At 37.6% G+C, this 26,973-nt stretch overlaps 1 protein-coding gene across 5 annotated transcripts in view; it reads left to right on the forward strand.

Annotated features, from left to right (window-relative positions):
• The window catches only part of TRPC4 (transient receptor potential cation channel subfamily C member 4), a 192,597-nt gene that overhangs the window by 136,747 nt on the left and 28,877 nt on the right, over positions 1-26,973 (forward strand). For all 5 annotated transcript variants that reach the window (XM_064586163.1, XM_064586167.1, XM_064586166.1 and 2 more), the window contains 2 exons: positions 13,912-14,051; positions 24,474-24,787. In XM_064586163.1, coding sequence (XP_064442233.1) covers positions 13,912-14,051; positions 24,474-24,787 — 454 coding nt within the window. The remainder of the gene's footprint in view (positions 1-13,911; positions 14,052-24,473; positions 24,788-26,973) is intronic.

The raw sequence follows: 26,973 nt of genomic DNA on the forward strand, positions 1-26,973 counted from the left end.
CAATGGATTAAAAGGAGCCTGGAGCCTGATCAGAGACCTGGTTATTTCTATGCTCTGCTGTGCCATGACCCTGAGGCTCTTAATTTATTCAGGGTTTGATTTTTAACATAGAATACCAGGGATATGAAATGAATATTCATGTCAGAAGTTCCCTTTTACATAGAATTTATATGCAAACTAAATATAGGATGTTATATTTATAATGTATAATGAGAATTTATCTAAATTATAGCAGCAGTTCTATCTCAAATAGATGTCATTTGTTTTCTGAAGCTAATAGGGAGTAAAATAGGAGGAAAAAAACTTTCGAATGCTAATTTTTAAGGCCTTCCCCAAAGCCAGTTTTGATTTTTCTACAAAATCCATTGTAATTCAACTGTAACAGTCAAATCTGTGTCATAGCTTATTCCCTGCAAAAAAAGTGTGCATATATGTATATGCGTGTGAAATATCAAGAGGTAGACTTATGTTATCAGTTTAGCAAAGAGAAAGCATGAAATTGACATCACTTTACAAAGAAGTAGAATATTAATGAAGGCTATCACGTTAATAAAGCAGGAAATACTTTGTTCTCAATGAGAAGGAAAAATGACTGATGCCTTGACTTGATATATTGTGTGTGCCTAAGAATATGCCATAATTATATAGTATATAAATCTATGCACGCTGAGCGTGATAAGGAGAAGGGTGAACTGAGGAAAAGATGTATCATAGGAAGAAATCTGAGCTCTGTTAAAAATAGCTTCTAGTGAATTCCTAGGCATAAACTAAGAATTGCTCATAATATCCGGATTATACATCTTGCCCATAACACGTACTTATTTGACAATTTTTCTCTAACAAAATCAGCCTTTCATTTCCATGATTTATTTTATATTTTTATCTTTTAAAGGGTTGATATTAACAAATCTGAACATTTCAATAAGGCCTGCCAAATTGCAAATGGAAAAAGAAAACTTGTGATCACATTCTCCTCTAGCTAAAGACTCATAGAGGCAAGCAATTCTATATATGTATATTCTTCCTTTTGACATCTTTTCTACGTCTTTTTTTTAAATTTTTTATTGTTATGTTAATCCCCATACATTACATCACCAGTTCTAGATGTAGTGTTCCATGATTCATTGTTTGTGCATAACACCCAGTGCTCCATGCAGAACGTGCCCTCCCCAATACCCATCACCAGGCTAACCCATCCTCCCACCCCCCTCCCCTGGTTGCTGGAGTGGGGGGTGGGGTGGGAGGGATGGGGTGACTGGGTGATAGACACTGAGGAGGGTATGTGCTCTGGTAAGCGCTGTGAATTGTGCAAGACTGTTGAATCTCAGATCTGTACCTCTGAAACAAATAATGCAATATGTTAAGAAAAAAAAAAAAAGAAGGTACATCTTTTGACTAATAGGCTCAGGTACTCATTCTCTCAGCCTCCCTCCTGAATTACCCATCTTCTCAGATAGCCCCCCAAAGGTATTCTTGCAATTATAAGAAATAAGTCCCTGGTTTCTCCCCACTCTCTCCCTTGGCAAGATACTCTAACCACCTCAGCAAATGGGCTGCAGACACACATAGACACCCAAATACAGCTGCAGAAGATCCACTTATTAATTTAAAGAGACATTTTAATTTTCAAGAAAACCAGATAATCATTGTAGTATGACATATAATCATCATTTTCCTTTTTATCTGGGGGGAAAAAAGTTTAAGGTCACCTCTACTAAGACTTATCAAAATTTATCAAGACTAACACAGTAAGATTTCAAACAATGAAATATTTATGTAGATTTAAATTGTTGGGCACATCCTATTGCTGGCCAAATGACTTCTTTATCAGAGAGAAGGTTAAGTATTTTAGGTCATGACCAATACATATCTGGTACCCCGAAAGTGAAATCAGCACGCTTTGAGAGAGTATTTGGCAACATGATTCAAATGGTTCAAGGGATGGGGGCAAAAGATAGGGAAAGAAGAGTAGATATTAAATGAGGGAGGGTCAGCTTAAGAGACGGAGGGTCACTGAAGTGGTTTTCGTGAGTTCAGAATAGCAATAGCAGTAGTAGTAACAGCGGTAATAATAGTAGAAACTAAGAAGTTAGGCACCCTGATAAATGATTGAATGTGTGTTCTCATCTAAACTTCATAGTAACTGCACTTAATTGATTCATAATAAATGTTGTTTGTATCTCATTTCATTGAGAGGGAATAGGCTTAGAGAAGTTAGATCACTTGTCCAGGATCAGGAGCTAACAAATGCTAGCCACTTGATTCATACTTCATTGTGTAATTCCAGAGCTAAAACCTTTATCCTCCACAAATACTGCCCCCCAAATTTGAGTAGGATTCTTAATTTCCACATATGAGTGAAATCATAAGATATTTGTCTTTCTCTAACTTTTCTGCTTAGCATTATACTCTCTAGATCCACTATGTTGTTGCAAATGGTAAGATTTCATTTTTTATGGCTGAGTAATATTCCATCACACACACACATGCACACGCACACACAGAGCACATCTTCTTTATCCATTCATCTATCAATGGATGCTTGGGCTGCTTCTATAATATGGCTACTGTAAATAGTAGTGCCATAACGTAACGGTGCATGTGTCCTTTCAAATTACTCTTTTCATATTCTTTAAGCAAATGCCCAGTAGAGGAATTACTGGATAATGTGGTAATTCTATATTTAATTTTTTGAGGAACCTCCATACTGTTTTTCACAGTGGCTGCATCAGTTCACATTCCCACCAACAGTGCACAAAGGTTCCTTTTTCTCCACATTTTTGCCAACACCTGTTGTTTCTTGTGTTTTTGATTTTAGCCATTCTGACAAGTGTGAGGTGATATCTCATTGTGGTTTTGACTTGCATTTCCCTGATGATGAGTGATATTGAGCATCTTTTCATGTGTCTGTTGGCCATCTGGACGTCTTCTTCGGAGAAATGACTGTTCATGTCTTATGCCCATTTTTAAACTGGATTATTTTTTGGGGGGAGTGTTGAGATGTATAAGTTCTTCATATATTTTGGATATTATCCCTTTATCAGATATGTCACTTGCATATATCTTCTTCCATTCAGTAGGTTGTCTTTAGTTTTGTTGACTGTTTCCTCTGCTGTGCAGAAGCTTTTTATTTTGATGTAGTTCCAATAGTTGATTTTTGCTTTTGTTTCCTTTGCCATCTAAAAAGATGTTATGTCTGATGTCAGAGAAATTAATGCCTATGCTCTCTTCTAGGATTTTTATGGTTTTAGGTCTCACATTTAAGTCCTTAATCCATACTAAGTTTATTTTTGTGTATGGGTAAGAAAGTTGTCCGGTTTCATTCTTTTACATATCTTACTGTCCCTTTAAGTCAGTGTTTCTTGAAGTGTGGGCAGCTGACTAAAATCATCATTATTGTGAATTTCTACAAAAAATGTAGATTTTGAATTCTCCCTTTGGTTGATTAGTTCAGATATTCCAGAGGTCTTTAAACAATTGAGAAACAATTCTGGAAGCAAAATTTCATGCAAAGTATGTATTCATGTAAAAGCTTTATTAAAGAGTCTCAACTCATTAGAATCTAAACATGAAATGGTTTTACTTCTTCTGATCACTCTCCCCATGCACCCTCTACCAGATATCATTTTCCTGTACCTTGATGATATGTCTAGTAGATACAAGTTCCTGAAACTTTAAGTTATTAAAAAGTAGTCCCAGGAGCACCTAGAGCCTCAGTTGGTTAAGTGTCTGCTTTCGGCTCAAGTCATGATCCCAGGGTCCTGGGATCGAGCCCTGTGTTGGGCTCCTTGCTCAGCAGGGAGTCTGCTTCTCCCTCTCCCTCTGCCTCTCCCCCTCCTTGTGCTAGTGCTCTCTCTCTCACTCTCTCTCTCTGTCAAATAAATAAATAAAATCTTAAAAAAAAAAAGGGTAGTCCCAGTTCAGTTTAAAACTTGAGTCTTATCATCGGTTTAAAGCTTTCCTCTTCCTGACAAAGGCCTGGCCCATAGCTCAGAGAACCTAGAATTGTCCATCATTTGCTCATCCTTCAACCCCAACTCTGGAATGAAAAGAGGGACACAAACTGTTCATGTTCTCTTTGGTGGCTGTAGGGAAGAGGGATGACAAGAAAAGTTACAAGTCTTCATGACTTCACTGGAACCCCAGTCACTGCTCTTTCCTGTTGGTTGTGCATCCCAGGCTAATACTGTGTAGCCAGTATGACAGGGCATGACTCATGACTCTCCTGATGAGTGCATGAGTGTTCTCTACAGGGTCTTGTGTACCTCCACACTGCATAGTTCTCTGGAAGCACAATACAGCTCTGCCTGACATCTTCCAGTCCCTCAACTCTTGTAACCAGTAGTTGGCTCCTTTTGGGGTCCTGTGACCCTGGCAAGGACAGAAGGGCATGACTGCTAAAGCTTGGCTTCTTCCTGTGATAAGCACTCACTCCCCGAGAGCATCACAAAACCTTGCCTCATGTCATGGCAGGAGGTCAGGCTGCGGCTAGCTACCTTATGGCCAGAACACACTATCTGTTGTCCCTGACGAGCTAGACCCAGGGAGAGAGGAGTGAGCCGATTGCCTGAGCAGACACTCCAGCAGGGATTGAGATGCCAGTTTTTCCTGGTAGAATTCCCCCAAATTTATGAGGGATTTTTCTGAGTCTTCCTCACTTGATTTAGGAAGGTGGTAGTGCTGATGAGCCATCACCTTCGTCTATCCATCTGGTATCCCAATTAGCACAAAAACTGTATGACCTTGACCTCATGGCTCTCTTGCCACTTACTCCAAGTCATTATAGACTATGGGGTTGGAGAGCCAGGAGGTTGGTAACAGATATGGTCCTAATGCCTCTTTATAAGCTCTAGAGGGCAGGTAAGCTGTCTTCAGAAAGTAGATAGTGGGCGCTCTTTATCTCTGTTTGGGTTTTAAGTATAACACTGAGAGGATAGAAGCTGCCCCTTAACTTGGCACGTTTTGGGGGTCCAGCAGAATGTGAGTCTCTACCGAGTAAAATAACTACATTTAGATTTTTCTAAGCAAAAGCAAAATTTTCACCAGAGACCACTTTTTTGTTCCCTGATTTGGGGAGAAAAAAAATAAATAAAAGAAACACCTACAGCAGGGAGGAATTCTTTTTGTTCTTTTTATCTCCGTTGATTTGGTGCCATGGCATAGAACTCAGTGTTCTTTGAAGAGACTTCCAAGGTCAGAGCCCTCAACTAGCTCTTGGGCTGCCATAACAAGCCCTTGGAGGTTGCCCTAGGTGAAAAGGTGACTCACTCTTTGTTTGGAGTTATTTATCCTTTGTGTAAATACCGACAGCGAGAAAGAACAAGACAAGAGGTCTGTTCACAGAATTACACACTTCTCATCTGAAACTGGGGCTGTTAAATGTGGCATCTGAGGTCTGCCTACCTCATCTTAACCTCACAGCCTTCTTCACACGATAGGATATAATCGGACACTCAAGTAGCCCTGACGAAAATTGTTATGGGAAAGGTAGGGGAAAAAAATGCTAAAGACTTCCAGGCATCCACAAATATCTTTCAAAGGAAGTTCTCTGACTCATTTGCACTATGATCATTCCTTTGCTGGTCCCCACAGTCTTGACATCCATGCTTGTAATTAGACCTCCACTGTGACTCTGAGAAATCATGTCATGTTTATAAACAGCAGAGAGCAATTTTGAAATGTTCCCATTGTGGGAACAGGACAAACATTTTGTGACAGAGGCTCCCTGACACTTTGTTCTCTTCAGACTACTTACCAGGAATAGTTGATCTGGATGCATATTTCAGCCCGTTAATAGCACCCTCTAGCTTTTCTAAAGGCTTGTTTCTTCAAAAATTTCAGTGAATGTTGCCAGAGCAGAGGAAGCTTGGTATTTCACTAACGTGCTCATAAGAAATAGAAATCAATAGCTACCAAACACGTATGCGGTGACTAGAGCTCTAGCAAGTGCTACTCCATTCTGGTGTTCTAAAACAACAAGACCCCAAACCCCACTAGCCAACAAATACTGACTGACCGTCTTATTTACAGCTCAGGTTAAAAAATGATGGTGTGAACACTCAGTTTCATCAGATCTCTGTTTTTCCCACACAGCTGTGACTTACAAAGGTCAGAAGTGAAAGAATTTTTTTTGTGTGATCCGGAAAGTCAGATTTAATGCCTACTCTTTGAACTCCAAAGGAACTGTAATATCTCTGAATTGTGTTTGCTGTTCCCCTTCTTAGAAAACCTTAGAGGTCATCTAGCCCAAGCCTCCAATGAAAGTACCATCTTCTTGAACCCATCTAATAGGAACAGAGTCTGCTCAGATATTAAAGAGCTCCAGGTTAAAATGTTGCTTTGTACTAAGCTCCTAACTAGTTCTTTATAACTGTTTTCCCATAGCTTCTTTATTCCCTTACATAATTATCCATAAAATATTTGAAGTTACCTATTTTGGTAGCTATTAATAATCACATTTGGCTTTCCAGTTTCATAGAAGCTAGGAGAGAGCTAACAATTTATCAATAAAGGGAAATAAGATATAAACACTCTGGTTAGTTAGCAGGTATTTAAAATATGTTTCATTTTATAATACATACAAATTTGAAAACAATAGAATCACGAATTCATAGAATTGGAATGCCCTTTAGAGATCAGATGGAACAGGTTTGCACCTACTTCTAGAATTTCTCAGGAGCCTGAGTGATGGAAGACATTCCAGGCTTTGGATTGGAGTCTTGATCCCACAGGGTGATCCATTTCAGTTTTGGAACAACTCTGATTGCCAGAGAATTCTCCCTTACATTGGGCAAGAAGGTTTCTCTCTATAATTTTCATATCAAAGATCCAATTTGTGCTTTTGGGGGCAGGCCAAAGCAAGTCTGTGTCCTCTGATACAAAACAGTTTTTAGTCTTTCATGGAAGCTATTGTAATGACTGATTCTAGTAAAATTTGATAATCCAGACAGGAAGAAGTAATGTCTGGCTATTCATACCATTGCAGTAGATGGTAAGATTTGTATGATTGTTGATTCTATATGTAGGTTTCCGTGTATAATCCAAACCTCTCTTCTTTTGAAATGAGGTAATGAGCACTAGAACACTCTTGTCTAAGATTACAAAGCTGATTACCAGTTGAGCTGAGCCTAGCACCCCACTCACCTGATATAGTCAAATTCTTATCTCTGGTGAAAATTCACTTGAAATGCATTTGTTCAATTAATGATTGCAGTGCACACATCTTCTCATCTCTGGGAAATGGCAAAGTTTCAAATGAAACAAAACAAATAAGCCACACTGTGAAATCTCAGAAATAAGAAAACGTTGCCTAAGAGCACTGCCTAAGGAGCTTGAGTTCTGGTTTCTTTCTCAGCTGGTAGTGCAGCAGTAAGCTGCCTCTTTTGGCCTTAGTTTTTCTTATGTAGGTTGTGGTTGTGTGTTGGCTTCTGAGACTGTCCCCAGGCTCAGTAGGAAAAAGCACCATAGAATGGAGGGAGGAAATGGGTTCAAGTGTACCTATTCTTCACTGGATAATATAAATTGTAAGTTTCCCACAAGGTCTAAAATCAGACCATCATATCCTACTCAGGTCTGTTATATTCCTTTCTTCAATATGGAGGCAGTGATCATTATCTTCGCCCCAGTTAAGTCCCTATGTTATCTGAGCTCCCAAGAGAGATTTCTTTCTGAAAGAACCCTCAGAGGAGAAGCTAGAATAGAAACACCAAATCCAGAATAAAGCAGGGTCTACAGCAGACTTTAAAATGCACACATAGTTAAGAGTCTGAAGTTAGAACAGACTCTTAACTATAGAGAACACACTGATTGTTACCAGAGAGGAGGTGGGTGGGGGATGGATGAAATAGGTGACGGGGATTAAGGAGGGCACTTGACGTGATGGGCAGTGGGTGATGAATGGAAGTGTTGAATCACTATATTGTACACCTGAAATTAATATCACACTGCATGTTAACTAACTGGAATTTATATAAAACCTTTTAAAAGTGCACATTAAAATTAGTTCAACCGAAATCAGTCCTTACCTAGGTTATTCATTTAAATCTAACTTAAAATTTAAAAAAATTTTTTTAAATAATAATAAATAACCATTTCTAGCCTTCATTAAATGATGATAGACTATTAAAGTCTAATTCACCTTTATTTCTTCCCAAAGTTTTATTATGAGAATTTTCAAACATACCTATCAACAATATATCACAGTTGATATTTTATTATATTTATTATATTTATGATATATTAGATATTTATTATATTTCTTTATTTTTAATCTATCCCTATCTCCACTTGTCAACATCAATCTCTCATCATTTTTGCTGCCTTCAAGTTGTAGCATTACTTTTTTTTTTTTTTCAGGGCACAGAGATATAAAACATTGACAAACACACACAATCATGTACTACCACCACAATCAAGATACTAGACAAGGGCTGGCAAACTATGGCCCAGCAGGAAAATATGACCCTTGGACAGTTTTTTTTTTTTTTTTAAGATTTATGTTATTTATTTGAAAGAGAGAGAGCGCATACACAAAAACAAGGGGAGGGGCAGAGGGAGAGAAATCCCAAGCAGACTCCCCGCTGAGCCTGAGCCCCATGCAGGCTGGATCCCAGGACTCTGACTGAGATCCCGACCTGAACCGAAATCAAGAGTTGGATGCCTAACCAACAGACTGTGCCACCCAGGCGCCCGTTGACAGTTTTTATAAATAGTTTTATTGTAACACGGCCACACCCATTCATTTACTGCAAAGCCTAACTTACATACTCTCTGGCCCTCTGCAAAATAAACATGATGGTTGTTGTATATTTTTATAGATGTCCCTTATCAAATCAAGAAATTACCCTTCTATTCATACTTTGCCAGTTTTTATTATGCATGGATGTTGAATTTTCTCAAATGCATTTATGGCATCTTTTGAGATCTTTTTTCCCCAGTAGACTGTGGATAGCATAAATCACATTGATTGGTTCTTAAATGTTGAAACAGTCTTGATTCCTGGGAAAAACAGTTATTATCAATTTTATATATTGCTCTATTTAATTTACTAATTAATATTTGTTGAGGATTTTTGTGCATATTTATAAAAGTTATTAGTGCGTAGTTTTCTTTGATTGTATTATTTTTGTCGGACTTTTTTTTATCAGAATAACACTTGCTTGCCTCTTGGATGTTTTTTCGTCTTGTATTAAGTGTTTGTTGCTTGTGTTTTTAGCACTAGTATTATTTTTTCCTTAAATGTTTGGTAAAATTCACCATAAAGCAACTGGACCTGAATTTTTCTTTGGTGGAAGGTTTTTAACTATGAATTCATAATACTTTAATAAGTATAGGACAATTCAGGTTACTCTTTTTACCCTTGAGTTGAGATTAGAAGTTAGTGTCTTTCAGGGAAAGTGTTCAATTCATTTAAGTTGTGAAAGTTATGGGTATCAAGTTGTTCATTTTATTCACTTGTTTTCCTTATAATGTCATAAGATCTGTATTGATGCCCCTTCTTCCATTTCTGATATTGATCATTTGTATCTTCCCTCTTTTTTTCTTGACCATTCCGGCTAGAGTTTTATCCGTTGTACTGATCATTTCAGAGAACTAGATTCTGTTTTTGTGGATTTTTCTCAAGGTTTATGTTTTAAAATTTATTGCCTTCTGCTCTTATCTCTTTTATTTCTTCTGCTTGTTTTGGGCTTAACATGTTTGCTTTTCTTTTCATAGTGTCATAGTTGAAGCTAAGATCACTGAGACTTTTATTCTTTTCTAATAAAGTCTTTAAACCTATAGATTCCACTCTAAGTGCTATGTTAGCTGCAACATGGATTTTATTTTTTTGGATCTATTTTCATTTTCAGTTTCAAAATATTTTCTAATTATTCTGCAAATTCCTCTTTGACCAAGGGTTATTTGAAGTATGTTGTTTAATTGCAAAATATTTGGGGATTTTCCAAATACATTTTGTTATTGATTTTTTGTTTATTATGTTGTCATAGAACACATTTTGTATGATTTCCATTTGTATAAACATGTTAAGATTTGTTTTATAGCCCATGATATAGTCTTTCTTGGTGAATACTACATATGCACGCACTTGAAAAAAGTGTATTCTGCCATTGTCAGGTTGTTGATGGTGTTGTTCAGAATTCCTATATTCCTACCAAACTTCTGCCTACGGGTTCTACAGAGAGGAATACTAAGGTCTCCATCTAACTATATTTATACCTTTCTCTCTTTGTTGTTTCGATTTTAATTATGGCATGTTGCATTACAAGGTTATGTTGTTAGCTGCATTCATATTTAGGATTGTTCTGCCTTCTCAGTGAGTTGGCCTTTTCATCCTTATGTTAGTCATATCCCTTTACCTACCTGGTAACATTCTTTCTTTTGAAATATATCTAGTTATATTAATACAGCCAATCCACCTTCCTTTTTTTTTTTTTAGCTTTCTTTTGATTATTTCATAGTGTCTTTATTATTCTTTTATTTTTAACCTGTTGATGAATTGTAATATAGTTGTGTTTTGCATTTTTATATACGACCATCTCTGTCTTTAAATTGGTGTGTTTAGACTATACATTTTTTAAGACCATACATTTTATTCAATGGAATTATTAATATTGATGGATTTGAAATCTACCCCATTACTATTGTTTTTCCTATTGACTCTGTTCTTTGTTGCACTTTCCCTTTTTTCTGCCTGTTGTCAAATTATTCATAATTTCATGTTTATTTACATTTCTGGCTCTTTATACATTTAATTATGTATATATATGTGTGTGTATATATATATTTGTGTGTGTGTATATATACATGTGTATATATATATATATATATATATATATATATATTTTTTTTTTTTTTTTTTTTTTTTAAGTAGGCTCCACTCCAGCATGGAGCCCAACACGGGGCTTGAACTCATGACCCTGAGATCAAGACCTGAGCTGAGATCAAGAGTCAGATGCTCAATCAAGTGAGCCACCCAGGCACCCCTACATTTAAAAATATTTTAAGAGAATGCCCTAAGGTTTACAATATAAACTTTTAATTTGTCACAGTCTAACTTCACATAATATTTATTTTGTTGACATGTAGCATAAGAACTTTATGTTAGTATGTTTCTAATTCCTCTCTCTCATCTTCTGTGCTAATGTTGTCATTTTACTTTCCATATGTTATATATGTTATAAACCACAATTCTTTGCTACTGTTTTTGCTTTAGGCGTCAATTATCTGTTAGAGCAATTCAAAAAGAAAAAATATCTTTTACATTTATTTTCTTTTTAACCATTCCTGGATATAGGTTTTCATTTCTTTTTACAAACCTATTTTTTTTCAGTATCATATGCCTTCGGCCTAAAATATATCCCTTCAGCAATTCTTGTAGCATGGGTCTCGTGGCAATAAGCTGAGTGTTTGATTGTCTGAAAAAACGTTGTTTCAATCACCCTCATTTATTAGAGTTATTTGTGCCGTGTATAGAGTTCTGGGTAAACTTTTATTTTTCTCTTTTCTTTCAGCACTGTAATAATGTCACCTGTCTTACATAGTTCCAGACAACAAGTTTGATGTCAGTCTTTGATTTCTTCCTTTGAATGCCATGTGTCTTTTATTTCCACCCCACCCCCACTCCTGATGCCATCAATATTTTTTCTTTATCTTTTTAAAAACATTCTGAATATGATGTACCAGTGTGCCTGCATGTGTGTATTTGGAGACAGCACGTCTGCCTGTGCAGAAGGCCAGACAGAAGTACATAGCATTGATGCCCGAAAATGGACATGCCATTTTCTTCCACGAGAACATCATGCAGGAATTTGAGGCAATGTAGTCAGGAGCTGAGCCGGGTTTGAGTTTCGTTGCTACAAATATTTTCAAAGCGCCATATACCCTGCTTCGGGTGGTGTTAGGGACTGCATGTCTGTGTCCCCTCCAAATTCACATATTGAAATCCTAACCCCCAAGGTGATGGCATTTGGAGGTGCAGACTTTGAGAGGCGTTTTAGGTCATGAGGGTGGAGCCCTCATGAATGAGATAAATGCCCTTCTACAAAGAGTCCAGAGAGCTAGGTTGCTCTATTTCTGCCATGTGAGGAGAGAAAGAGAAGTCAGTATCTACAACATAGAAAAGGGTTCTCACCAGAGCTTGACTGTGCTGAGACCGTGATCATAAACTTGCAACCTTCAGAAGTATGAAAAATAAAGTTTGGTGGTTTTAAGACACCCACTCTGCGATACTTTGCTACAGTGGCCTCAACTGACTAAGACAAGTAGGAAAGAGGGTTATTCTCCGAATTCCTGCTCCACCCACACCTTTTGGCCTCCTCTGTGCACCTGTGCCTCAGAGGGGTTCTCTCTCCATGCTCTTGCCACTCCTCCAGTGGCTGTCAGCTTCTGATTGTTACTTTGTGTTTGTTGGCCCGGTGATATGAGACAGGCAGATCCTCTGTTGTCCTGGTCTAGGTGACCCTAGAAGTCACCCTAGGTGACTTCCATAGGACGATGCCCGGGCATTAGGGATGGAGGTTCTCAATGCTCCATACCTTACTACTTACGGCAGTGACACTTTGCAGGTCACGTGCAGAAGAGACTTTCCTGACCTCCCGCCTGTGGTAGGAAACCACGAATAACACTGGTGTAAACCCTCGGCCCAGGACTGTTTCGCGCTTCTCCCATAGGGCTCATGTGTTGTGCTCCCTAAGGAAGAGGAGTACTCTATGCAAAAGAGCACGCAAGGAGCTGGAGACTCCCCTGTGTCTGTGTCCCAGGGGTTCTACTTTCTTGTGCTAGCTCAGACTCAGCCTTTAGAAGTTTATTTAAAAGTTTTTCTGAAATCCTCTTACTCTCTTGCATGATGCCTTTGTCTCTTACGCCTGCAGCTCTGCCATGGGGGAGTGAATGTTCACCCTGAGGCTCTCTTTGGAGGAAGCTGCTGTCCTCAGAAGTATAGACTCTTTGGTTTCCCATTTCTTTGATAGGCCCATGAGAGTTTATGGTTTTATAGTAAATCTGATTTTTTTCTGGCTTTTAGTGCAAGACAGATGTGAAACACTGTGCTACACATTTGACATTCCAGATTATTATTATCTTAATAGAGTCATCTTATTTGCTTATGTTAATGTAGTTATGAAATCATATGTATTCTTTTACTATTTCCTGATTCTACACCCTTTAATATCTCTCTCTTTCATCATTGGGCCCGAAAATTAGATTTATAAAATTTTAATAAGATTATGGAAATAGAATGATACATAGTGATATTTTATAAGTACTTCCTAGAATTTGAAAATTAAAACATTTCCTATTAAAAATATGACCATTATAAAAGAAAGGGATTTTTGTTTTCTCTGGATGTAGTCTCAAAGCTATTGCTAGATATAAGGTCTTCTTATGAAACATCATGCATGTTATAACCGTTTTGTGTCCAGAACTGAAATCAGATCCCTGAAGTTGCTAACTGTTTACAAAAGCAAAACAAAGTACCTGCTTGATGGAATTAAGACAGTTATGTTCACCAGATACACTGTTTTTTCATGAATCTTTGAGTCATTCCAACTCTGGAGGAAATATGTCTTTAAGTATTTGTTTATAAGTAAGTGTTACCATATTTTCCATGAGAAAAATATATAGTTACAGAGAAATTACAGCTGATTCAAAAATTGCACCTTCTTATGAATGTATCAAATGAATAAAAGAAAGGGAAACAGCCCTAAGAGCATTCTCTACAATTAGCTCAGTGTCCTGTAAGTTTTAAAGTGTGGCTGAGACTGAATATTACTGTCTTTAAAAAGAGATGTTTCATGTAGTGAAACAATAAAGTCTCTTGCAGCTCTGAGATTCTATAATTTTTAAGTTGCATATCTCTATTTTTAGTAATTTGATTGAAAATCACACTTACGATGAATCTTTCTGTAATTTCAGGTTTTATATGGGGAGAAATTAAACAAATGTGGGATGGTGGACTTCAAGATTACATCCATGATTGGTGGAATCTAATGGATTTTGTGATGAATTCCTTATATTTGGCAACAATCTCTTTGAAAATTGTTGCATTTATAAAGGTAACTATTGTTTATATTGTTGGTAAAGCATAAGTTCTGATAAATACTGATACACCTTTGATTGCTATTAATTTTACTAATAATGTTACCTACAGCATTATGTATATGTTATATTCACCTCCTCATGACTTTATTGATAGATGGGTATAAAATACATAGATAATACCCAATTTATAGTCATAAAACAAATTTCACAATTTGAAGTTGTCACCCATTTTAGTTGCATCTAAATTGAATGATGCCTCAAAATCACTCACAGTAGTTGCTCTCATTTCTAATCCTTTCCATTTCTAATGAAATTCTACCTTAAACACTGTTTAAATTTTGGCAACCAAAATCTATTTTTATCAGTTATACTAACCGATAACATTACATAGATCAAAATATTACTCTTTCAAAGCATTGAATTGTTTCAGCTCAAACTAATATAGTTTGATATAATTAGAGCAGAATATAATTTTTCTCCTCATCCCATTCAACATGACAGTGCCTGAAATCTCATACACCCATCACTCCCCCAGATTTTGTACAATATCAGTCTTTTCCAAACCACAGAATTTATGTAAAACATTTTTGCTCTGCAGTGACAAATGTCATTTAAAATTATTATTTTGTACTTTGGGGGATATTTTTCAAACCAAAGTATTATCTCCTTATTGCCTTTCTTTTTCCCTCTTTCCTTTCCTCTCCTTTTTTAAAAAAATTATTTCAAAATGATTACTGTATTAGTAAAAAATAAAGAGTGTCTAATTGGGCTTTACATGAATAATTCATGCAATTTAACGATCTGATCTAGAAAATACTACCATGTAGGTGAACTCATGTCCATTTCGTCTAGTTCTTAAAATAGCCGCCTGAGTATCTTAGTGCAGTATTCAGTTCTGTCAGGGTCAAAAATGCCCAAAGTTGGAAAGGCCATAGTTTCTAGAATTTGTTCAGTTAAAATGTTGCCAGCACTCACCAAAACATTAGGAAAGAACATTGCCTACCAATTTCACGTAAAGCAAGCTATATTTTAAGAATAAAATGATAATTTGGTAATTTTTCCTACCTGCATTGAGGTTAATGCCCTTGACGACCTTAAGAGAGCAGAAGGTACTGTCTTAACCAAGGATGTTATGCATCTATGTAGGAGATGGGCAGTCTCTTGTTAAGTGTATATCTGTCCAATTCCTATTTTCTTTGTAATGATCCTTAAGTATATCTATAAAGTTGTTTTATCCATCTCTCTATGAGAAAGTAATATATCTGCTTTTTTTGTGGCCCCATACGAATATAAAATTCTGGTGTTATAGGACTGTAGCCGTTCTCAAACTTTCAAGTGCAAAAGAATCACCTGGAAGGCGATTCCCTTTCTCCATCCCCAGAAACTCTAAAGTAGGAATATTAGGGAGGATCCTAAATTTGCATTTGTACCAAATTCATCAGACGATGCTGTTGTAGCTGATCTAAGGAAGACACATTGAATGATACTGGACTGTATAATTCTGTTCAACAGCTAAGAGAAGTATGAGATTGATATCAAAAAGAACTTCTCATATTTTATATACAATATTTATATTAAGATACAGAATATTTTTATATATTACATTTATATGGTGTTTACATATAGTACATATACATTTTAATATATGGACATTTAATATACATTTAGTATACATTTAATATAAGAACTCTGGTATGTGGTGGGTACAGTTACATAAATTAATGAATACTTGTGGATTTTTTTGTCTCAGTTTTAGGTATGGAATTTGAATTTTCTTAAAAAGTTGTAAGTTCTTCATGTGCAACATCTATTTTAATATTAAAATGTAAACATTCTCCCTTATACTACAACAAGGAAAAATTATGTTTAAAATTCAACTCACCCACCCCATGTGATGAAGAAGGAGTAAAGGGGTAAAGGGGTAAAGAGGAGATGGAAAGGCACAGGAATTACCTCAGATGACAATGATGTAAATAACATGGAATCTCAAGAAATACAGTTTGTTTATGCACTGTGGTCATAGGATTTCAGCTATGATTGTAAATGTAAAGTGTGGAATGTTCTTTCTGAGTGATTAGTTTGTATGACTAAAACTTGAGTTGCGGGGGGGGGGAGTTTGGTGGGTAGTGTTTTCTGGGCTCACTTCCTTCCTCCATCACTTACTAGTTATCTGAAATTGACCTGTTTCTCTGCCTCTCTGTGCCGCATCTATAAAATAAGGAGACTAATAATTTTTACCTTGTGCTGTTGGTATGAGCAGCAAATAAGCTGACATAATTAAAGTGCCTGCTATAGAATAAACATGCATTATTAATTTTTCTTCTTTCTCTTTTACTCCTATGCCCTCCTCCTTCTTCATATACTATGAGCCCATTGGACTTGCCTTTTTAAATGTCTTTATTATGTCCCTTCATTTACTTTATGTCAGTTGAAAAAAGTTTGAGCTCTGGATTCACACTCGCCTTTACCACGTGAAACCTGTATGATTTGGGGCAAGTTATTTAATGTCGGCCCCAGTGTTATTACCTGTTGAATGATGAGAATAATCAAAAGAACACTTACTTTGGGAGCCTGGAATGCCGACTTGTTGACTCACCCTTCCTTACCTTCTTTTTTATTTATCATTCAATTTTTCATGCTAATTTTTAGTTAATTTGTAAGTTACTATTTCTGGAAAAGATGCCATATTTGTGTACAAAAATAGACTGTGCTGTAAATAAGGCAAACAACCATTATGTGAATCAATCAGTAAGCATTTCTGGCAGCACACTAACAAACCAGGATTTCATCTGTTTTCTGAGAGTGCAAAGATGCCTGGGATAAATCCCCTGCCTTCAAGCAGTTCACACTCAGGTGGAGGAAAGTGACATGCAGATCAGTTTCAGAACCTTCCCATACAATAAACTCTACAACAGGGACTGAGGTAGCACAAAGAAGGAACTAAACTCTCCTGGAGGTGTCCTGGAAGACAGAGCCGGTGGGCATCCATTGGGTTCGTGAATGTGCGTGAGCATTCCAGAGAGAAAAGGCACAATGTGCAAAAAAGTCTGAGTGTATAAAGGAGGCCGATATCTAAGAGAAATGATCCAGTAAACTGGGGAGAGGAGAGGATAAGAAAGACTTTTCACATTCTGCTATAGAATGTGGGATTTGCTCTATTAATAAAGAGGGGCATTAATGAGATGTGAGCAGAGAACTAGTCAAATGATAATGAATGCCTGAAGTAGAGAAATGAACATAGGGGAAGCTGTTGGAGGGCTGGATTTGAAAACAAAAATTAGGAAAGAAGAGCCACAAAATTGGTGATTTATTAATTATGAAACATGAGGTAGATGGAATCCCCTGATGCTGCTTCCTGGTAAATAGTTTGCCTATTCTGGGGCAGGCAAAATTAACAGGGAGTTATAACTCAGATCTTTGTAGGATTGTACAGGTTCTACCTCCAGTCCAAAGGTGCATAAATGGGAGCAAAAATCCAACCCTAGGTCTTTTCAGCCAAGCCATGGACCCAGACCAAAAAAAAACCTGTCATTCCCCAAAAGGGAAACCTTTCAGAAACTGATTTATCCAAGGGGAGAAACTTTTAGAATAGATCTGGCAGAAGGGCCACACTTGCTTAATTGATTTATCCTTTTGTAATTTATTCACCTAGAGGTGATTTTAAACACACACACACACACACACACACACACACACACACACACACCAAAGGGTCTTTCTAACTAAGGCCATGGGTTGAGCTCTGATCTGTACTTGATCTGAGTACCACTTTTACCACTTCCTACCTGTGTGATTTGGGACAAGTTACTTAATCTATACCTCAACTTTCTCATGTGTAAAATGACACTAATAATCACCTATAGAATGTTTGCAAGGATTACATTAACAAACACATTTAATGTCATAAGTAGAGCTTAATATAAACACTCGGTATTGTTTCTAATTTTTATGTACCACACAATAGCATTATATCGTACAGCCAAAGACAGTACAAAAGTATATGTGACTTCACTATTCTCCTCCTTACATGAAAGGCTTTGAGGTAGTTCCTTAAATACCTTGATTCATGGACATTTCACAGCTCATGAATTGTAAGCGTTTTTTTTTTTTTTTCATTTGCTCTTAATCCTTGAAGAAGTTTGTTGACCATTTCCTCTTCTCACTACATATGAAATATTAGTTAATCCAGAGCTTGTTGATGCCTGGGCACGCTTATAAAATGTTACTTTATCTTCATTAGGACTGGTTTTCTCGTAAATATTACCCCGTCCTTTTCTATATGTACAACTTGTCTCATATTTATCTTTAGTCATTTGGCAGTAATGATTAAATTCTTACGCCTATTCCACTGTGTGATATAAATAATATTTCAAAAATTAAAATCATTATGGATAAGAACATTTATTTTAACAGTCATGATGGAATTGTTCATAGTACCTTTCTTCTAAATATTTCTGAGTAAATACCTCATTGAACTCTCCTATGCTTATCAGCTAGACAAAAGGCAAATATTGTTTCCATTTCACAAATGTTGTAACTGCAATGAACTCTCCAAATTAGGGAATTTTCACTAAATATTCTTTAATCTTATAGCACAGAGCTCTGTAGAGATTTAAATCCTAAATGTTTAATTTAGTATTATCTATCACAGGAGAAAATCCTATGCCTTATTATTGTCTTTCACTACTTCATTATTTAACCAATTTGTAGAATGGGAAAGGTTTTCACCATAGAAATCAAACATTAAAACCAATACACATTTTCTGTTTACTCTCATATGGCAAATATTTTCAGTTGTATCAATTTAATTTTTTATTCATGCTTATTGATTGCTTGAGTTTTCTAAGTATGCATCAGAGACTATAGAGGATATAAATAAACCAGTATCATGATTCAGTTCATCTTCCTCTCTTAACACTTCTGCTAAGATATTCCTGACCTGGCTCCAGCTTCCTCTTAGAGTCATCACTATCCCCAAACTCTCCATATTCCAGCTATGTTAAGATACTCACATTTCTACAAATGATTCATCTTTTCCAACAACCATGCATTTGAATATGTCTATGATTCTTCACCCTAGAAAGCTTTTCGACTTCCTATCATCTCTGAAACACTCTATTAGATGCCCAGTTCCTAAAACGCATTAGACAGAGCTCCCTCCATGGGAAACTGACAGGTAATCCAAGGTTGAATATTCTCTTATAGAGGTGTGCAATGAGTGAGTCTCTTTAAAAAAAAATCTGAGTAAAAATGCAGGCATAGAGCAAAACCATACTGTAGTATATTTTACTGAAAAGCAAATACTTGAAAGAAAGAGGAAGGCAGGAATTGATGGCCCTAGGAAGGCTTCAAGGTATACAGTAGCTCGTGATCTTTCTCTTACCTTTTTTTAAAAATTAATTATTTTAATTCAAGTGTAATAACATACTTGGTCTTTTCCTTTCAAGGATTATTCTATGACATGGAAATACCAGCTCCGGTCAACAGGACCCTAGTGTCCACTCCTCTGTGGTCAAAGAGTACCTGTCAAGGGAACGATGAGCATTTTTTATTTAATGGCTGTTTTTTCACTATATAATAAGCTCATATGACATAAACTGTATTTTATTTGCTTACCACTGGGAACCCTGAAGATGGTGTCTAACACAGAGTAGGCACTCAGCATATATTTAATGAATAACTAACAGCTGAAGAATCAAAATAATTAGAACTTAAATCCATTCTAGACAAAGAGACTGATATTCATAGAAAGGAATTTTGGTGAGAATGTGAAGTAATTTGGGGAATGACCAGTACTAAAGGTTTGAGCCAGAGCATTAAGTACCAAACAGTGCAAACGGCAGGTCAATCTCAAAAAGAAGTCAGGACCCAGATTCCAGAGGCTTCATGTGACATGTTGGAAAACGAATTTCATCTCAAGAACATCGCAGAATCCTTGGAGAACATGAAACAAGATATGAGGTGGTCTGGCCTTTTTAAACGATGATTCTGGAGGAAACAGGTGATTATAGAAATAAGGTCCAGTGTAGGTAGAGCAATTAGGAGGCTATTATAATAATTTCTGAGGGAAATAGGGGAATCTTTTTTTAAGGTTTTATTTATTTATTTTAAGAAAGAGAGAGAGAGCACAAGCAGGGGGAGTGGCAGGCAGAGGGAAGCAGCCTCCTCTCTGAGCAAGGAGCCTGACATAGGGCTCGATCCCAAGACCCCGGGATCCTGACCTGAGCCAAAGGCAGACACTTAACTGACTAAGCCACCCAGGCATCTCCAGAGGATCTTTTCTAACCAGTGAGGATACCAATGAAGACTCTCAACCTCAAATTCTGCTTTGGGTGATTTGCTGCCACTCACTAAGATCAGGGAGCATAAATGGAGAGAGAGTTTGAGGAGGAACAGATCATGAGTCCCAATTCTGGCCTGTGGGGTGAGATGCCTGGGAGATATCTGTGTGGACACGTAAATGAGGCAATAGAATAGAGAATATGACCGTAAAGGGAGACGTCCGGCTGGAGTTGGAGGACTGGGCGTCATCAGCCCATAGCAGACAGCTGAGATCACTGAAAACCTGCAGGGGGAGTAGACAGAAGGAGAAGAGGCTTGTGAAGCAAAGTCAGTATTTAAGGAGCAAGTGAGAAAGAGTGACCGGCAAGGGATCCCGAGAAGCGGCATCACGAATGGCCGGAGGCAGACATGCAGAGATTAAAAAATGAACATAGATTCTGTGAAGAAGTTTTAGAAAACAGAGCCAACGAGAAATTGTAAATTCAAGTTAAGCTTTTAATACCTAACAATAGGGTTTGGAAAATACATTTAAAACTGAAGAATTACAGTTTTTCTCTCCAAGTTCAAAGAACGCTGAAGTTTGTAAGAATTTTAAAAATTGCTCTGTAAAATCCATGCCTATGTTTAAAAACCAAAGTGAAATATATACGTGAAGGACAGGAGAAAAATTAAAAAGCAAACCTTCAAAGAATGACATCAAGAGATAATTACTAAATGTTTATATCTCTATTGAATCCTGACAGAAGATGAGATTTCTGGATCAGAGAACAGACCAATTATTGACTTACATAACAATCTTCACATTGGTCCCCCACCCTTCAGTTCCCCACAGGGCAACAGATGAGAGCCTGCTGTACCCTTTGCATACAGGAGCTGGTACCACAGGAGGGGAACTGGGAAAATCGGAATCTCAGAGCTGGTATAGTGCAGCTGGGCACCAGAGAAAGAGAAAGACCTTAACTTTCTAAAGTAAATAAACTCTCTTAGGGGAGGCAAAGGTCCCTAGTTTTATTATCCTTAGAATCTAAGCAGATGGCTCCAGGGGAGATGTTTCCAAATCTCTCAGAAAGTCTCTATATTTAACTTCCCAGGCTTATTTGCCATTCAGACATCTTTTAACAGCCATGCCATGTTTTGCTCAGGAAGCCCTGCCCATGCATGAATGTGAACATATTCACATTGTTTCCCAACAATTACCAGAAATGCTAGACTTTGAAGCAGACTTGGGTAACTAGACCAGGGCAGAATCTAGCATCTCGTGATCTGTAAAATGGAAAGCCTTCCTCTTGATTTTGCTAGTCCTAGCTGAGACAGTTTGCAAAGAAGGGAATCTAAAGTACCACGTCACCCTGTGATGATGGAGTCTATATCCCACTGCCCCCAACTGCCTGCAAGAGCTAGAACATGGATCAGCATCTCCGGGAGATTGGATAATATCAAATAACCCTTAAAGCTTGAACAGCATGTAATCTCTGTTCATTTCCGACCCCATCAGCCCCAGATGGAATTTATCACTTTCTCTTCTCTATTCCCACAGCACTCTTCGAGCATTTTTATGATTAGGTGTCCCTCCCATCCTCTGTGGACAATAAGTATTCAATGGAAGAAAATGTTTCTTGGGTACCCATTGCATGCACCATTGTGTTAAATGTTAGGAGGAATTCCAACAGTCACATCGTTAAGAATGCTTACTGTGTCATATTTTGTACATCTTGAGATATAGTCCTAAGCCATATTTGCTTAGCGGAGAAAGAGAAATATAGAATTAGCCATCAATGGGGGGCAGAGGGGATGTTCTCTACCTAAACATGTCTTTCAAGAGAAGTGAATAAAAAGTGAAGGTGATCTTAGTCTTTGAAGGAAAAGGTGCATTTTATATGGGGTGACCAAGAGAAGAGAATTAGATAGTAGTTGATACCACAAACCCTCGCTTTGATATCTGTTATAATGGATAAAAAATAATGTTTTTATGTGTTTATGCATCTTCAGTGATTAGCTATTTTATGGTGAATTTAGCAATGTTCAAGAACAGTTATCAGCATTTAAAAATAGAAAATAATTTCCCTCTACCTCAAACTTGATTGTTTTAAATTATCACTCAAGCAAGAGTCTGAGTGTTAAACAAAATCAGACGCTTGTGATGTATTTTCTCCCCAGCGAGATTAAAAAAATACGATCTATTAGTTTCAAGAGAATTAATTAACATTTGTAGAGGTCTTTGGTATAAAATGCAATATAAAAAGAATGGAAATATTCTGATATTCTTTTTTTTTTTAAAGATTTTATTTATTTATTTGAGAGAGAAAGAATGAGACAGAGAGAGAGCATGAGAGCGGGGAGGGTCAGAGGGAGAAACAGACTCGATGCAGCATTCGATCCCGGGGCTCCAGGATCATGACCTGAGCTGAAGGCAGTCGCCTAACCAACTGAGCCACACAGGCGCCCAATATTCTGATATTCTGATGGGACTTATACAGAAGAAGAACTGTTTTTTCTAACATGATTATTAGGAAAAAGATTCAGTTGTCTAGACATATTTTTTAGGGATGTGTATGAAGAAGGCAATTCAATTTATTGTTTGATTCCTACACAGGTTTAATTATAGATTTTTTTTATTTTTTTTATTTATTTTTTAAAGATTTTATTTATTTATTTGACAGAGAGAGACCAGCGAGAGAGGGAACACAAGCGGGGGGGGGGGGGGAGAGGGAGAAGCAGGCTCCCCGCAGAGCAGGGAGCCCGATGTGGGGCTAGATCCCAGGATCCTGGGATCATGACCTGAGCCGAAGGCAGATGCTTAACGACTGAGCCACCCAGGCATCCCTAATTATAGATTTTTGTAACACAGTATTTCAAAGAGCATATTCGATCCTTTTTTTTGAAAAGGATATAAATTTACTTCAGTAATACAAAGGATAAATTTCATTTTGCCCTTTATATAGCTCAGTGTCGAGATAATTCAAAGCTGGCATTTTAATTAACTTAGTCTTACTTTTGATTTATTTATTTTTTTAAAGATTATATTTATTGGGGCGCCTGGGTGGCTCAGTCAGTTAAGCGTCTGCCTTCGGCTCAGGTCATGTTCCCAGGGTCCTGGGATTGAGCCCTGCATCAGGCTCCTTGCTCTGCGGGGAGCCTGCTTCTCCCTCTCCCACTCCCCCTGCTTGTGTTCCCTCTCTCGCTGTCAAATAAATAAATAAAATCTTTAAAAAAAAAAAAAGATTATATTTATTTATTTGACAGAGAGACACAGCGAGAGAGGGAACACAAGAAGGGGGAGTGGGAGAGGGAGAAGCAGGCTTCCCGAGGAGCAGGGAGCCCAATGCGGGGCTTCATCCCAGGACCCTGGGATCATGACCTGAGCCGAAGGCAGACGCTTAACTGACTGAGCCACCCTGGCGCCCCTGGTCTTACTTTTTAAATGATTGCTCATCAAAGCTTAATAAAATAGCAAATATTTCTCTCAAATCACATATTTTATCTAATTAAGGAATGTTCAAATAAATATCATATGTTTTACATATTAAATATAAAAAAATTAACAACTCATTGACTTCCAGGATGATTTCCAAGTTGGGTTTTATCTGCATTTAGGATATAACAGATACGAAGCACCGACAGTTATGCCCATATTGGTCATTACTATTCCAGGGCAATGGACCAGTACTTTCCACTCATTTATTTGTAATTTGTATCCCACATGCATTCATCTAGACTAGGCAAATGTGTCAAATACAGTAAGTAAAACCATTGATAATTTTGTTCAAAATTTAGTAGTTTTCCTCTATAACGTAGCTTTCTTTGTTATCATGTTGCTGTCTTTTCCCCATATAAAATCAGCTTTTTTTTCTATGTAACATTTTCTTTTCTTTTTTTAAAGTCAATCGGAAAGGTCAAGGTCAGATGTAATTCACATATTAACAAGTACTACAAATGACAAGGACAGACCAGGAAGGCCACTTTGATTAAAGCTTATAAATTATAAAAGTCTTTAATAAACTTTTATTTTTGTGTAGATGAACATCGCTGCCACCATCATAAAGGACAACAGGTCACTGTGCTGGATCTACCTGCAAAAGCATTCTGACCTGAACTTGACATAGTCATATGTATGCGTTTGTTTTATGTTCTCTGTGTTTCTCTTTTTTCTCCAGTACAGTGCACTTAATCCACGAGAATCTTGGGACATGTGGCATCCCACTCTGGTGGCTGAAGCTTTATTTGCCATCGCAAACATCTTCAGTTCCTTGCGCCTGATCTCTCTGTTTACTGCCAATTCTCACCTGGGGCCTCTGCAAATATCTCTGGGAAGAATGCTCCTGGACATTTTGAAGTTTCTATTCATATACTGCCTTGTGTTGCTAGCATTTGCAAATGGCCTAAATCAATTGTATTTCTATTATGAAGAAACAAAAGGGTTAAGCTGTAAAGGCATACGATGTGAAAAGCAGAATAATGCATTTTCAACGTAAGTCGAACAGACGTTTTTATTGGTAACGTTGTGCAGAATTCAGAGGGTATTACATTATGAATTTGAGCCATGACAAGTGGTTGCAAAGAAAATTGTGCTTAATGCAGAAAACAGAATTAACGTGCCTTTGAACGAATGGATCCTCTGACATTAAAATATATATATATACATATATATATCCAGTACATTTATTTTAAGTCTTAGTAAAATGATTTTTTAAATGACCTCATATAAAGGGAATCTATATACTCGGTTTTAAAATGTGAAATAAAGGGGAAACCTCTGATAGAATATACGTAAAGCCAATCGTGTGAGAAAATTCAAGTCCTTCTCGAGCTTTCTGTGTTTTTCAGATAGGAAAGTCCCTTTACATGTTCTTTCACTCTCTAATTCCCTGCACAAAAAACATCTAAGCATGGAGAAATAATCCAAAATAGGAACCCCAGGCTAACCTAGGCCCCTATAATTATGCACACAAAACTCCCTGTGCCCTTACACCTGATGGGCAATAGGCCTCGCTCAGTGCCAACCTCTGGTCATTCTCAGACAGGTTTGCTGACAGCAGAGGTTCCTGGGCCCGTGACTGATGCTCACACAGTCTGCACACCTGTGTCGGTTTCCTTCCTACTGTGATCACCAGACAACTGTGATAAACAGTTAATTAGCAGAAGAAGTTAGGTCATGTTCCTCTACACAACACCTGCAAGTGAATACATGGTCATTTTGTAGGTGACTAAAAATCAGACCCTGTTCATTGGCCGTTGTAGAATTTCATGTTAAATAAGAAAGTGCAATAATTTCTCAAGTAGGAAAAAAACCAATACCTTCATATAAACTAAGTCATTTATGGCTACAGTATTCGTGTTGATTCACTTCTGTATCTGTTTTATCTTTGATCCCAACATTTAAAACACCATTTTAATTAACCCACATCTGCTTCTTTGCACATAAAATTTAATCTCAGCCTTATGTGCCTCAGATCCTTTCAGAAATAGATTTGATACAAATCCTGAGTCATAGAGGGAACCAAAGGTCATCGCAGCTTCCCCTTGTCCTTTCATCCCTTGCTCTCAGCCCGGAGTTCTCCAGACTGACCAGCCTTGTCATCTTCCTCGTGCCTTATCTGACCCTGGACAGGAGGGATTCAGTGAAACCCCTTGAGGCAACATCCTTGCGACTAGCATGGCCCTGGATTTTGTCTGTGTTGATATCTGAACTCAATCTTTCCCCACTTGTTTGTGCTCCTCGTCATGGCAATTTGCTCCTGGCAACTGAGACGAGGGATTTACAATGGTCAGATCCCACCAACCCCCAGCTTCATGGACTAGAATGCGGCCTCTTACAAACATCCTGGATACTGTCTGCTGTCTTTCTTGATTTCTGATGGAGAGCCCTTCTGCTCCCCCCAGCTTTCCCAACTCCCTTGTTACTTTGTCCTGCGTGCCCTGATGCAAACCGCTGGCCAGGACCCACCCACCACCCCACCCCCCGCCCCATTTACATGCATTGCCGTATCCTTCTGCTTCGGTGGAAGAACTTCCACGCAGCACCTCAAACTGAGTGACCTCCCAGGTTGTGTTTCATTCAGGGAACAGTTCTGGTTCCAAGACTCAGCCTCTTCTCAGACATCTGAATCATCCGCAGTTAACCCCATCCTCATGTATGATCCCTAAGTTCCCAGGAATCACAGTGCCCTTTTACTGGTTTTGTGGTAAATGATTACATATTATGAACAAATTTTACTCTGTCCAAGAAGTTCCCTCGCTATGGAAGTCTGAGGCAAAGTTTCTAGTATAAACTGCATTCTAGAAGCAAATGTATTGAATTGCATGGTATTATTTTAGTGTACCCATGCTAAAGGTCTCCTCTGTTATCATGAAAAGCAACAGATAATTGCATATCTCAAATATTATAGACCCAAATCATTCAGCCCAAATAAATCAGGTATTCTACCTGTATTTTTTTTCCAGATCATGGAATGTAAATCTGCAAGCAATAATTCTTGGTATAATTAATGCACTAGAATGTATAGAATGTCTGAGGCAGGCAAAAGTTACCTGTCCCTTGATGACCCTGTTTCAGTATAATGGGTCCAGTCACTGCAAGAGGATGTCTAGCAATGCTCTCTACAGCTTATTTCTTTGCCTTTGTTGGTCTTCGATTTTCTTTTTCTAATTTCTTTT

The sequence above is a fragment of the Mirounga angustirostris genome, unplaced genomic scaffold, assembly GCF_029215605.1.
Source record: "Mirounga angustirostris isolate CCGP_5_RB_7025 unplaced genomic scaffold, mMirAng1.0.hap1 SCAF_3, whole genome shotgun sequence".
NCBI lineage: Eukaryota > Metazoa > Chordata > Mammalia > Carnivora > Phocidae > Mirounga > Mirounga angustirostris.